This window comes from Purpureocillium takamizusanense, chromosome 6, assembly GCF_022605165.1.
Source record: "Purpureocillium takamizusanense chromosome 6, complete sequence".
Lineage (NCBI taxonomy): Eukaryota > Fungi > Ascomycota > Sordariomycetes > Hypocreales > Ophiocordycipitaceae > Purpureocillium > Purpureocillium takamizusanense.
The window spans coordinates 1,166,802-1,181,315 of record NC_063073.1 but is presented as its reverse complement, the minus strand read 5'-3'; the positions used below and the strand labels follow the sequence as shown (position 1 = coordinate 1,181,315).

The following is a 14,514-nucleotide window of genomic DNA, read 5'->3' as shown; positions in this document are numbered from 1 at the left end:
AAACACCGTCGATCCGAGAGCACCGAGGCGCTTCATAAACGTGACACTTGGGGCTACAAGTTTGACAAGGGGGAAAGCAGCGGAGGGAACTCATGGATGGTGCAACCGCTGCATCCGCCTTCGAAACCAAACACCCCACGGCCGCCGCCGCCACCACCTAAGCTATACAGCCGTGCCAGCTGGAGACCAAGCGCTATTGGACTCGCGATATCACCTACGCATTCGCGGCGGGGGCCTGTTCCCGTCACCCCAGTCAGAAGATTCTCCAAGCTCCTCCCCGCAAAGCCGGTCATGGATGTGGAAGCACCCAGACGGCCGTCTACTCCGCTCGAGGAGCCTCGCATGTTGCCGCCACTGCTCCGCCTCGTGCACCCTTCGCCACCAAGCTCACGCAAAAAGCCGCCGCCGCCGCCTCCCCCGAAACTGCAAATACCTCGGCAGGAGGACTTTGGAAAGATGATGGGGTTCACGAAGCTAGGGGGAGAGCCCCGAGAAAGTACCATGACCGAGTTTGAGGAGGACGGCAGGACATCGCAATCCCCCGAAGGTCAAGTCTGGCGAATTCCATCAGCGGCGCCGCAGTCAGGCACGTCCTACGTCGCAGACAAACAGGGCAATTGGGTATTGGCGGACTCTAAAAGGGCATCGCATGCCGCCGAGCTGGACACGGTGACGCCAATGACGGCCACGACGCCGAAAGCAGATATTGCAAAGCCTGTTGTTCTCCTGCCTATCTACCAGAGGGCCCAGAAGGTTGAGGCAAAGTCGCCCCGCCTCCCAGAAGTGCCAAAGGAGACGGCGCCAGATCCGATCAGAACAGAGAAACCTGCGGAACCTCCGCAGTTGACTAGTCCCGAATTTCGGCAGCAGGCTATACCTCGCCCTCTGTTCTCGACCCATCCGAACCCTCGGAGCTTCTCCAACCCAGAGCGATTGTCAACGCAGGGCCAGCATCGCTCGAGGGCGGACTCGGCCGACAGCGGGATAACAGCCATAACGGCCTCGTCAATGGACGAGGATGCAGTCCAGCCGCCGGCCATCGGCCCTCCACAACTTGACCTATCTCCCGTCGCGGAATCTCCGCGGTCCGTCACAGGGCGCTCGCCCGTGTCATACCCCAAGATTCACGGAAGGGAAAAGGGGCCAGCGGCCCCGAGGCGGCCGATTCTCCGCCGACCGTCTGGCCACCCTAGCCCAACGCTTGGTATGCACCAGCAGCAACCCATGGCGTTAGGAAATGTGCCATACGGCGTACCGCGGCTGGGAATGCGAGGGGTAGAGAATCCAGCGCTGCTTCGGACCGGATCACCTACGATGCGCATCGTAGAACCCTCCCCTGAGCCCACAGACGATGACCGGAGTCGACTACCCTCTGCGCGGCAACGTAACTCGTCAGCCCCGTCCGCTCCACCGCCAGCGCTGGCTCACGAAGCTCGAGGCCAGAGAGCCGCTCCCGTGGCGGCGAGGATACACGAGCAAGTAGTTGCTCAACAGCCGGCCGAAAGGAGGCTCGGACCTTCCCCCTTGCCGCCTCTCGATGCTCATGCCCAGCCAAGCTCTGAGGCTCCGCGGCGAGGCGATCAGCCCCCAGCCCAGCAGCAGCAGCAGCAGCAGCAGCAGCAACCGGCGCAGCCTCAGTACCAATATCAGCAACAAAACCCACATTGGGAACCGCAACAACTGCACGTCCCGTATCAGCGCCAGCAACATCAGGTACAGTACCGGCCGGAGCAGCAGCAGCAGGGCCGTCGTCCTGGTCACAGCTGGATCCCCGGCCTCCCAGCCCACCCCCGTCCGCAACGCGGTACTCAACGGCGCAATACGCACTGGCATCCGCAGCAGCGTCAGAACGCCCAGTACCACTACGATCACCATCAGCATCCCCCCCCGCGGCCTCGACCGCAACAACCCCCTCAGTCCCAGTCCCAGCTTCAAATTCAGCCTCAGCCCCAGCCCCAGCCTCAACCTCAACCTCGACCCCAACCTTCGGCTCAACCTCCAATTCAACCTCACGCCCAGCCCATGAACCTGCCCGTGCCGCATCCACCACAAGGTCCACGACCACTATACCAGCAGCACGCCCCCTCGGCATCATCCTCTTCCAATCTCCCTAGACCCGGCGAGCAGCCCGTAGCCCCTCACCCCTCGCAGCAGGGCCAGCCACCATCCTCCCTCATTGTCAAGCGTCTCGGCGCCGACCGCGCCGCCACCATGGCCATCCTCACCGCCGAAGGCGACGCCGGCACCTCCTCGTCCTCATCCTCCACGTCCGGTGTCAAGAAGAGCAACTGGCGGCGCGAGAAGAGCCGCTACGGGCCCATGTTTCTCTCCCCCGAGGTCGTCACCCCACGAGGCGGCCGGCAGTTCCCTGGTGATGGCGGTGACCTCCCCGCCACGCCTACGTGGGTGCCTAGGCTGACGCCCTCGCGCCGGGGCGACGACTTGTATCTCAATGTGCACTGAAGGCGATGTTGATAAAGACGATGACGATATGACGACTCTGGCGTTTTTATTTTGATACCAATCGTTTCTGGTCCGTTTGTTAAGCGTCTGCCTTGGTCGAATTCACACTGCCACGTGCATAAGAGATAAAATGTTTGGGACCGATGGACATGTACAAACACACAGAAGATGGGAGGTCTCTGTTTATGTGATGCACCTATGTATAGGGATGAAAAAGTAAATGTTGTATAATGCTACTTATTGCAAGTCTAGGGTGCCATAGGTCTGCGGCTTCAGCGACTGCTACGCATTCTGTGCCATAGGATAGCGCTCGCAAAAAACATTGCTTCCACTCAATGCCCTCGCCGCGTCATGAGACCGCCATTGTGACCCTCTCCTCGACCGTCTCGCTCATTACACATTCCCTCTCCACCTTCCGGCCCTGTCTTGACGGGACAACCCCGGCAGTATGCATGTCAAATGTGTCCATTTCAATCGAATCATCCGCAGTCCCGCTGCCTTCGTCCGTGTAGCGCGGCCGTCTCGATCCCTTCTTTCGAACGCTGCCCACATGGAAGAAGTCTCGAGCATCTCGTTGCAAGTCGCTCATTTGATCATCGAGCGCCTCGAAGCCCTGATCAAGGGCTGCACAGTTCAAGTGCGCTCCTTCGTCGATCAATTGGTTCTTTCTGCGGATCTCCTGCCAGCGAGAGAGACTGCCAAGTTCTAATAGATTCATTCGTCGTTTTCTGCTGGTAGGGTTTCCAATCATGGCTGGCTTCCAGGCTCTCTCCTCTTCCAAAGCAGCCTGCGGATCATCGGGCATTGACGCCCGGCGAATCGTTGATCGTCTCCGTGCTTCCACGAGTGTGTCCATCTCCTTTGATTTGCATTTCGGGACGATTTGAACGCTGGCAAAACGAATTAGAGCCAGGAGTAGTAGGACCGTGAGTATTAGAAGTATTCCAGCGACGACGCCCGTGGATACCTGTTGCCCAAGACTTCGGGTGACGAGTCCACCTAGTGCTGTCGCGCCAGCGGAAAGCACAAATGCGAGGCCATGGATAACGGCGAACCCTGCAGTGACCCGCGGGAATGACGAGTAATTGGTTCTTTTCTGGCCCTTTCCTGGGCCACCTTTGTGTCGACCCGTCATTCCTGGCGACAAGTCGGAGCAGTCGAATGTCTCCATCAAAAGCCCGTTGCATTCCGCGATAGCCAAGCATGAAAAGAAACCAACAAAGGTAGCGAATATGGTTGGGACGCTTACGTGCATCGGGGGGCCCGATGAGACCGCTGCATAGCATATTCCTGCCAGTGGTAGGAGAAGAGTGAAGATCGACCGTCGAACTAGGTGAGAAGACCACGCGACCTTGCGGTTCAGTGTTGCCAAGTTGCTGTTCATCTGGGCCTGGCGAGATCGGGAGAATAAGCCCGCTTTCTGGAAGGGGATGGCGAGCAGCGCACCCAAGGCTACGGCTCCGACTATTAGTCCGACTTCCGGTGAGCGAAGGGTATAGTATCTCGACGTGAGGGACCCCAAGAGCACAATAATGAGGACCACTTGCGCGTAGATCCAGGCTGAGTAGAGCGCCATGATTGCGAAGCCAGGCTGGTGAAGCATTTCAAGCGACAGAGCAACACCGTGATAAACTTCCTGACCCCACCATCTTGGACCAGTCTTTACGCGGTGCATCATGACCTCGCCCCGTGCCACTCGCCGTGAAATGTCTGATCCAGTCCTTACCTCGGCGACTGAGCGTCGAAAAGTGGACCGACGGACCTCAGGACAGACGACGTTGAGAAAAAGTACAAGAGCCAAGATCATGATGCTGACGTAGAACCCCCAGGTTGGGGGATACCGGTCAATGATGCAGGCACCAACCAAGAACCCAACTCCCAAGGAGCCAATCCAACACCAAGTCCAGATACCTAGCCAGACACCCATGCCGCCGCCGTGCCTCCTCGCGTCATAGTTATCGACTACCTCTTGATGGGGGTTGGCACTCATGAGGGATGCCCCGAAAAGATCCGTCAGTATTGAATGAAAGTTCATACTTGCGAATCCGAGGGCGCAACCCATGACTGCTCGTGCGGCGAGAAGCATAGTGGTCCATGACCTGGTGTTGTTAAGCCTCTGTTCGTTGACCGCCAGAGCCTGTGGGAATAGCAGTGGCATTGATAAAACAAGACTCGATAGTATGTATGGCTTTCGACCATGAAGAAGGGGCAAGGGCCACAGGAAAAATGTTGGCAAGGCGAGCCCCACGAAGCATCCCGTATTTCCGTGTACTGTGGCGTGAGCTGTATCGATGATGTAATATTGAATTGATGGTACGAGGCCGGCATAAATGCCAAGGATCACTCCGATCAAGGCTGTAGAGATGCAGGCGACCGCTGCGACAAATCTTTTGCGAACGGGCGACTAGTCCCGTGCGGTTGCTTGTCGTTTTCGTGACTTGGCCAAGCTGAAGCCCGATGCATCGCGCAGACTGACGTGTGATTTTCTCCGAAGACTGATGCCGTGCTCCGGCCGCATTGGGCGTCCGGCGATATCTCGCTCGGGAAGATCTTCATCGCTCTGACCTCCGACGGGTACGCCTGCATGAGTTGTGCGCTGGCCTCGAGCGTCAGCGGCACGCCCTTTCCCCGCACCTTCGTACTGAGCCTTATATCCTGGATTCAGCTGGACGACAATATCCCGTATAGCCGAGGCACTATTGTCGTGCCTGAGGTGTTCCTGCCTTTGCGGGAGGCATTTCGTCGTGCCTGTGTTGGCGCCCAGGGCGTACAACTTGACCATATTCCGGCTGGATTCTCGACGTGGAATCTGAAAGGAGACCCTGCGGCTGGAGGCCTTGGCCGCGCTTGAAGAGTCCTTTGGAACGAAGTGACTTGACACAAGGTCGCCATCGCGCCCAGAATAGTTCTGAATGAAATCACTGAGCTTCGGACGTCTTGAGAGGCCAGAGAATGTGGAAGCATGCTTCACTCCCGGCCGTTTCGGTGACTCAGCCTCATTCAGGTCAACTTGATCCATATCGTCGGGTTTAGTTTCGTCCAATGCACATGTGAGCTTAGTCTGAGAGCCATCACTACTACCATCGACGTGGTGGCGAGTCTGTGGTCCAGAAGATAATATCGAACGTGTTGGGGTTCTTGGCTGTTCAATGACTTGATTTGCGATCGCCAACGCCTCGTTGAGGAGCCTCTTGAGGTCGCCAACGGTGCGCTTCAAGCCACAGCCGTCGAACCTGGAGCCGGATCCGTGCGAGGTGGAGTTTCTCGTTTGGCAGCGAGACGACATGAAACTGGGCAATAGTGAGTCGGGGCTGTGCCGTGCCCTTTGAACTTGCCTTGGCCGCCTATGAGGACGCTCGGTCAATTTGGGCGTGTAGGAGTCGGGATATTTCAGAACCTCTCGAAGCCATCGCGTGGTCCGACGATAATCCAAGAGCGAACCCAAGGAGTGGCTTCTACCAGTAGGCGCTGCAGGGAATGCGGCAGATTTCCCTCGTTCGCTACTCTCTTCCCTCGGGCGGGAGACATCATGTGGGGGCTGGTGCATTAGGTCCGAGACGCATCGTGACACGCTGGCTGAAGTGCCGACCTTGGGCGAGGTGCCTTGAGTACCTAAGTCACTGAAACTGTGGTCCTGGAAAAAAGCCCTGAAACTCGATATCGGAATAGGCGAGTGAATGAAAGGCTGTAAGGGACTGTCCGAGGCGTAGTGGCGAGGCACTTCTTCCATTGTTGCCACCGATTCTGTCTCAAAGTTGTTACGAACTCTGCGCTCCAGGCTGCCGGAGCTGGGAGACTGAGAGCTGCTGCCTGTAGTTGTGTCGTCCACAGATCGTGCGTGGGCCGATATATTCCTCTGGTAACCCATATCGGAGCCACTTAAACAACTTCTCGCGGCACCAGCAGTAGTGGTACCCGGCTGGAGGTCTCCAGGAGATGTTTGCACCTGCAGGCAGCGGGTCATTGAATGTGGCCGTGCCTGAACATACGCCGGGTATTCTTGGCACCGCGAGATTGAGTGCTTACTGAGCGGCCTTGGATAAAGATGCTGTCCATTGGGTGCCGAAGGCGTTTTCCCCCTTACGGATGCGGTAGAAACGCTCCTGTAGTCCTCTTCACTGATTGGGGTGGGCAGCGCAAAGGATTCAAGACTTTCGCTGGACCCTGATGGCCTCTGTGCAATGCGAATCTCATGGGAGAGGGTTTCGGAAAAAGTTCGTACTTTAGGCATGTGTTCACGATGTCGTAGGTACAAATTCCCAGCATCCTTGTTGCTGTACGGGTCATTGACGAATGGCCTGACCTTTGACCGAGGAACGCTCAGCGTCTCGTGCGAAGAAGGTCGTACCGGCCCAACGAGCTCAACGTTTGTTGCGCATCCGACCATTGTCTTCACTTTGGGGCCATAGTTTGGACGCTCATGGAGTCTACTCTCGTGTGCAGAGGTAGCAAAGGGTCTTACCTTGGAAATGGGCACCTGAAACTTGTAATCCAAGATAGCAGAGCCGACATTTGAGGCGACTTTGCCACGGTGACTATGTTCCAGGTTCATGGTGCGCACCTTTGATTGGTACCCATGGCACACATCATTGGGCGATCGGGTTGAATAGCCGACAGAAGAATCTGTCTCGACGCCGCGTCTGTCTTGGCCGCCGTGGATATCGTCCTATGATACAGCAGTGGACGACTCGGAGAAGACATGGTCTCCTCCAAGCACGTTTGTTGGGGTCTTCCGCGGCTCGGCTTTGAAAGGAGCGGCCTTACTATGAGACTGCCGAGAATTGAGGAGGCGTGATTTGCCGGTCGCCGAAGAAGAACGAGACGTATCACCTGTGAATGCTGGTTGAGCCTTAGAAAGGTGGCTGTGAGCGTGAATGTCTGGCCCGAGTCGAGCAGCTAGGGTGCCGTTGACCACTTGACGGTCCATCGGAGCCTGCTTTTCTTGACTTGACCCACCAATCGTGGTCTTGAACATCCGCTCGGAAGACGAGTGGAATACTGGGGAAGCATCACGATGGTCTTCGCTGAAGTGTCCATCCTCGACAAGAACACCAGTTGCAAGTTGTTCCGGGGCACCTTTTCCTGAAATTCGGGAGTTGGCAGAGCTGGCGCGATCTGAGGAATGATTGCCAAACGGCGTGGCGCGTCTAGGGTGTTCCATGACGTGGCATGAGCCCTGCGTCACGTTTGATGTCTTCCTGGCTGAATGGCTTCTGTTTTCTGTTTCAGGTAGCGACTGTGGTTGGGTCTTGGAGGGTGACTCGATGGCGAATTTATCTTGGCAATGCGATGAAGGGAGCGGTAGGTCTTGATTACTTGTGGTAGGACCGCTTGATGATTTCAGCAAGAGGTGTTGAATCCTTGTGCCCCTGTCCGACGGGAAGGCGTCGACCACAGCATCTTCGCCACTCTGAAGCAAGGAGACGGACGGACGGTTGCTGGGGGCAGGCGTGTGATCGAAGCCGCCCACCTCCATACCCACGTCGTCTTGGGGCTGCTAGGCCTGCGTATGAGTGTAGAGCTCGGAGAACATGGCCTGTCTGTGTCGAAGCCTGCGGCTGGGAATTCACGGCGGCAGGACTCACGGGGCTGCCGAGGAGACGGAAATGTGTCGAAATTGTCGTCGAACCAGCGAGGGAAACTGTGCTGAAGACTTTTTGCTCAAGATCAAAACGCCAAAGTCTGGCTAGAAAGCGAGAGCAGTGGTGGAAGACGGTAGACGGAAGAAGTGAAGGTATACAGAAGGTTGGCGGGTGCGCAAGCGGCAACGGCGAGATCGATCCCGTAATACGAGGGGCTGGAGGATACGGGGCGAGGATGAGGAGAAGGGAGGTGACGAAAAGATGCTGCTTGGTGCCGTGCCGTGGATGCAAGACGAGAGGGGGAGAACTGAGTCAGGTTTGCTGGCTGATGCCTGAGACGCCAGCCCACTTACACAAGCGACGAGGCACTGGGGCGCGCCTTCCTCATGGTAGATTATTCGCTGCCACGCGTCCATACTGCCACTGCAAGCGCTTGTTTGTCCCCAAGCAAGAAGCGGGAAGGAATGTGTACCGACACATCATCCCTTCCTTTGATCATTTCTCGTGGTCTCAGCTCGGGCATGGCTCCCTGACCTACTAAGAACTCTCTAAACTAAGCGTCCTCGACAGCAGCGTACAGTAAGCGGCCGCATAAAAGTGCGCTCGCCATAGCCACTCCAAATCAAGCATGTTACTCAAAGGAATGGTATTGCCTGTACGAAGTACTCGTATGTTTCCTGGACCGGCCAAGGCCCTCCCCCAGCCGACAAGGGGGTATAGCGATCGCCCCCGGCACTGCCTCGTTAATTGCCCCAACACCGCTCCCACTACCGATACGCGCTGTAGTCTTGCGAGAAACTCACTCCCCTTATTCATTGGCCCCTGCTCATGCCTGTCAGTATTGCAAATGTCGCATTCGCAGTACTCCAGCCACTATGGGAGCCGCCTTATGAGCCATTCGGGCATGCTGACGCTGCGGACCGCGTGACGCCCCGCCGACTTACACGCGTAGTAGAAACTCTCGACACCAAGCCCACTCAAATGCTGACCGGCGTGTGCACGCCCTCTCCAGTTTGAGATTACGTACGACGACAAATCGCCAGATATCTCATCGCGGTGAGAACTCCCTCCCGCTCCGCCAAGAACAAGCCATGGACCCCTGCCCGGACCCCTGCCCCCCAGGGAGAGCACGTCAGCCTCCATACCATCGGCTTTTTGCGTACAAGCCACGGTGCGGCGCAGACTATCGCCTGCGCGCACGCATGTAGTACCTGCGTATGTGCGTTTGTGGGCTGCAAAGCTGAGGTGTGCAGCTTTCGCTCAATTGGGCCTGGTTCCTTGAACGCAAGGCTGCTAGAGCTGCCAGGGCCATCTGTCTACTAAGTTAACTACCTGGTACGTTGACGCCCCCACTGTCCAACTGATTGCACCCCAGTTGTTTGTGAGGCTAATGTTCTGTGGCGTCAGACCCATGCTGAGCAGAAAAAACACCCACGGTTGGACCTTTCTGCGTTAATAGCCTCTCCTGCGAACCCATATGGGGGATCGATGGTTCGCGCATCAGGCGAACAAAGTCGGCCCACCACGCGGCTCTCCTGCAACCGTTGTCAAACACTTACTAGGTAGGTACCTGGACGCACGCATGGGCCGGCTCTGGGACATCCCCAGACAGCTTGCATGCCGTCCAGAGCGCCGGCTTCTGGGCTGCTGCGCAAGGCGAACGCCCAGCCTTCACATCGCGAAGATGTCCTTGGCGGATAAACAAGCGACGACCAGGGCCAGCCCTCCCTCGCTCTACCCCCCGCCGGAGCCGCCACTCCGCCAACGAGCCCGCCGTCCTCCGCCCTCCCCCACGCTCGTCGCTACTTGTACTGGAATCACTAGGAAAATCCCACACCTTTGTGTTTTATAACACCAAGTATTTACTCGTCTGTCGGGTCGGCGGACGCGCGCGCACGCGGACTCCCGTTCCGTCCGACTCCCAGGTGCCTAGGCGGAGCGGAGACTGCAGAGAGAGACGAGAGCCTGATGAGAGAGGGAGGATCTCCACAGCTACTGGCGGTGGGGCCTCCACTCACTCCACCGCCCGCCCGCCCGCGTGCCGTGCTGCTGTTCGCCCTACCCGATTAGGCAATGCTTCTATTTTTGGCCCCCCCCCGCCGCCGCCGTCAACTCTACGTGCCTGCTGCCCGCCGGCCAAGTCCACCTCGAGGCTCGCCCAGCGAGCTGCTGGTCCGTCAAGCTAAGTTTCAATGTCAGCGGGTAGCTTGTGTTTGGCATTTCTCTCCATCGGACCTTGTTTTAGATCCGTCTACTACTACCAGGGGCCTCTGTTGAGAGCTGGCTCTCTGAATTGGTCAATTCAGCCCTGGCATTGGTGGAAGCCGATGACGCCAGCATGGGTTCGCCCGTTGTCTTGTGGCTCGAGAAGCTGTCGCCGACGCGTGGAATTCGTGTGAATCCATTGGTGGGCCGTGGCCGCCCGTGGGGCTTAGCGGCCACTTGTGATCTTCGCACAACCTTCGACGACCACCAAGCACGTTCGTCGGCCCTGACGCAGCTCGCTACTACTGACCGTGCACACGCAGCAGGACCCATTTCATCTTGAGTGGTGGACTCATATATTGTCTAGCGTTAGATCGGGGACCGCATCCAGTGCCTGTCCGATGTCGTCTAACTTTAGTGTTGGCGGTACCTGCCGCCGGTCTGCTTTGTTTGACTGCGACCTGCGCAGACTATGAGCATGCAAATGTGCATGCCCACCTCTGAGTGGAAAAAGCGACAATAGGAAAAGGCAAGAGTAGCATCGCCCTAGGTGGTAGGCCCGAGGGCCACTCCAGGACCTCACCATGACGAGGCCCCCAGCCAAAGTGATATCCTTTCAACCCCTGTAGTCATCCGCGGTCCAGCAAGCATTACCGTAGTCCGTACCTCCAAAACGCCTGGTATATGCCCCTCTTTCCCAAGCACAAACAAAACAAATTCGGGTCGTCGTGAGAGCCAAGTTAAGCGCACCCAATTTTCCACATACGAGTCCTGAATGCCTTCCAGAGACCCTAGTTCAGAACCCGTAGGACGTGCAAAATCAAACCCGCTGCGCGACTAAACAAAACGGCCGTGGCAATAGACTGTCGTCGTTGTAGAGATCATGCCATCCGTATGTTGTTGCTCACTTGGCAACCGTGGCCCAAATACCCTTCCACGCTATGCACATACAAGCGAAAAAAAAGCAAAAGTCAGGAGTTGACATCAACAGAAGAAATCGCTGGCGACAAGCCGAATGCTCATACAGAGCGTTGTATCCGTTTGGTTGGCTGATTGAATGGCGACATTTCCTCGTGACATGACGACGGCTCGAGATGAGAAAGAAGCACGGCCGTAGCTGGTTGGCGTTGTGTCTTCGATAATGCAAGCGCACAGCGGTTTTCTCAGGTCCTCGGCGATGGAGACATGCGATCTGGGCTTCTGTAGCCGATCAACATGGAGGAGAGGCGCGATGGATTGACGGAGTAGAGATATGAGACCCAATCCTCGAAATGGAATAGGCTCAGTCGTGAAGACCTAGGTGGCTGGCAGCCCGCTATCGAAGACAGCACGTTTCATCGGTAGCTTTTGCGGCTCGAGCGACTGCTGTGGTAGCCCGAATCCGAGTAGCTGTAAGTCGAAGCATACTCGGAGCTGCGACTGGAGTGTGCCGTACAGGCATATCCAACATATATAGTGCGCTGCTGAATGCCGTGGCCACGGCGACCATATGAGGCGCATCGGTCGATGGCGTGCTGGTAGTAGAGACACCGGCACGCCGAGTAGAGCTCGACAAGTTGGTAGCACATGGTCACGGAGAACAGCGGCGACTGTTGGACGAGCTTCGAGCGAACTGGGTGGTCGGGCGGTTGGCGGCAGGACCGCGCCAGGGCCGGATGGGGTCTTATTCTTGGGCCAACGAGCACCTCGAGGGTTCACGGCTGCGGACTTTGGAGGACTGGACCAGGTGAGGTGTGAAGTGGAATCTGTATCTAGCTTCGGACAGGCAGCGGAGAGGCGGAGGAAGGCAGTGGGTGGCAAAGGGACAAAAGGCTCAGATGTAAGCAGAAAGCCGAAGACGCGGACGAGGACGACAACTATGAGGCAAGGAAAGAGGCAAGAAAAATGTTGAAAGAGAGTGCCGCGAGCTATGACGAAGCCAGGATAGAGAGGCAAGGCAGGAGAGACGAGGCATCGCAGCCTTATAGCTCGGTCGCAGCCTGGCGGAGGAAACGGGTCTCAGGACAGGACAGGACAGGGCAGGGCAGGGCAGGATAGGACGTGCCGGCACTATCGACACGCCCGTGGAGGCACTCTCACCAGTGCCGTTGGCGACACCTCGCCTCGGCTGGCCGCTGATCGGGAAGGGAAGTCCAAGGCACCAGCGGCGCGAGCGAGCCGGCGGCGGCCGCAGTCTGACTAACCCGCCAGGTGACGAGCGGCCTGCAGCGCGTCTAATGCACGGCGGCGAGGCAGCAGACGGTGCAGGCAGGGTCCCTCCCTTCCGGGGCGGACGAGAGCCACAGCGGGACTGTCATCGCGAGGGACCTCGTCAAGGCGCAGCAAGCCGGCGACCCAAGGTGGAATATGGCAGAGGGTGGGCGTCGGTGGATGCGAATGTGGATGTGGGTGTGCATGTGCATGTATCCCGGCGGAACTCGCTCATCGGTGGGTGGAAGAGAGGGAGTCACCAACCGCTTTGGTGCTGATGAGTGTCGGGGGGGCCATGAAGGGCCTGAAGGGAAGGGAGTGGAGGGGGAGGGGAGGGGAGGGGGGTGTGCGCGGAGCCTCGACAACCTTTTTTGGCGTCGTGGGTGTCCATCATCAGCGCCGCCCGGGCGTTGGACCAAGTGGGCATTCACTGTGCCGTTTCTGGCGAGGTGGAATTGGGGGCCTGGGCTGAGCGCTCCAGCTGCAGCACAGGGCTGAACCAGCAAGGGGGGCAGAGGTGCGTCGACGAACAGCTTGGAATTGGGGCAGACAAGGTACTTGTTTGCCCTGAATGAGGTGGTGCGCGACGGTCCAGGAGTGTGTGAGGCGCGGGCTGTTTGGAGGGGGGACTGGCTTGTGGTCGGATCGCGCAAAGGACACGGAATCATGGCTGTCAAAAAGCAAACAGAATCGCTGGTGACAGATGGGCCCTGGATGGAGCTGTGAAATCATTGACGATCAATTGCGCGTGCGGTGTCCAAGTCTGGCGTCGCGCACAGCTCTCTCTGCCTGGGGGAGACTGGCGTCACATCACACTGCACCACGCACTGCACTGCACAGCACAGCACTAGTTCCTTCTCTGCGTGCGGCGTGTGCCAATTCGTCTTTGCATCTTTAGTAGGCATTCGTAGCTGAGGTGTTCATCGTGCCTGCCTAGGTAGGCACATCGTGCTTTCCTCAAGCACCAGCGGCGGGGGGCTAGGGGGGAAGGCACATCCGGTGGCCGTCTCGGGCGGACAAGGAAGGAAGGGGCAGCATGACGGACGTGGATAATGCTGGTTTCCCATCTTCCCGAGTTTCGTCCTTGGCCAGAAATCAGACACGATAGCCGAAAATCAACGTCCGAGAGCCTACAAGTCCTGCCGCCGGCGAGTCAGTGCTCTCATGCCGACGCCTGCCAGGTTTTCTGCCTGTCTTCCCCGTTACTTTGATCTTTAGGTTCCCTCCACGTGTCGCGGAGCACGCAAGCCCGGACCCAGCGCTGTGACGACAGACAGGCCGCTGCGCGACTGTCGTGCGACCCCGGAGCGACCACCCACCCTCGCATCGGTGCAAAGGTGCATGGCCGTGGAATCAAGTCAGGAACCACCGGTCACCGCATGCACCGGTACCAGCGAGCGCCCTCCGGGACACATATCCGCAGCCTCGCCTGTCTCCGCGCAGTCCGCCGCGTCGTCCCCCGAGGACGCTCGCCAGCCCCCCGCCCCCCCCGGCGGCTACGCCCTAAATCCAAGTCCACGCACGAGTCCACGAATCCACCACCACGGCCATGACGGCATGCCGCGACTGCTTATTGCACTCCTGGAAGGCACCGCCTCGCGGCCTCGCACCCCAGCAGCCACGGAACCTCCGGCAGCTGCCGTCGTTGGCTAGGTAGGGAGTCGCTCGTACAGTCCCGTGCATGTAAGTCACCCAAAGTCCACGTACGTTCCACTAAAGAGTCCACGCAGGCGGCCGACACTTGATCTAAACAGGTGATTAAAGTAGAGGCAGAGAGAGGCACGTCACGGCCTGCGGCGCGGCAACACTCCGGTGTGCCGCTGACGCGCAGCGCCGCCGCCGACAAGTCACGAGCTTCGGGGCCTTGCCTGTCGTAATTGTCTCAAATCCAGTATACGAGATTCCCATATGTCTGCATCGGGCATTTTCTTGCCTGACCGGTCTTGTCGCTTGCGATGCAGCTTAGACCTCGACTCAAGTTCCACGATGCTCGACGTATTCTTGATTCGCCCGCACCCCTGGGCGGCGGGGGCGGAGGGCCAGCAACTTGGCCGCCTCAGCAATCAACCAACCT

The 14,514-nt window shown here is 58.0% G+C and overlaps 1 protein-coding gene across 1 annotated transcript; it reads left to right on the top strand.

Annotated features, from left to right (window-relative positions):
• Positions 1-291: 291 nt before the first annotated feature.
• Positions 292-2,463, top strand: JDV02_006833 (uncharacterized protein; the record flags this gene model as incomplete). The annotated part of the gene is made up of 1 exon (XM_047988263.1): positions 292-2,463. The coding sequence occupies one exon, from the start codon at positions 292-294 to the stop codon at positions 2,461-2,463; it is 2,172 nt and encodes a 723-aa protein (XP_047844256.1).
• Between the last annotated feature and the right edge of the window lie 12,051 nt (positions 2,464-14,514).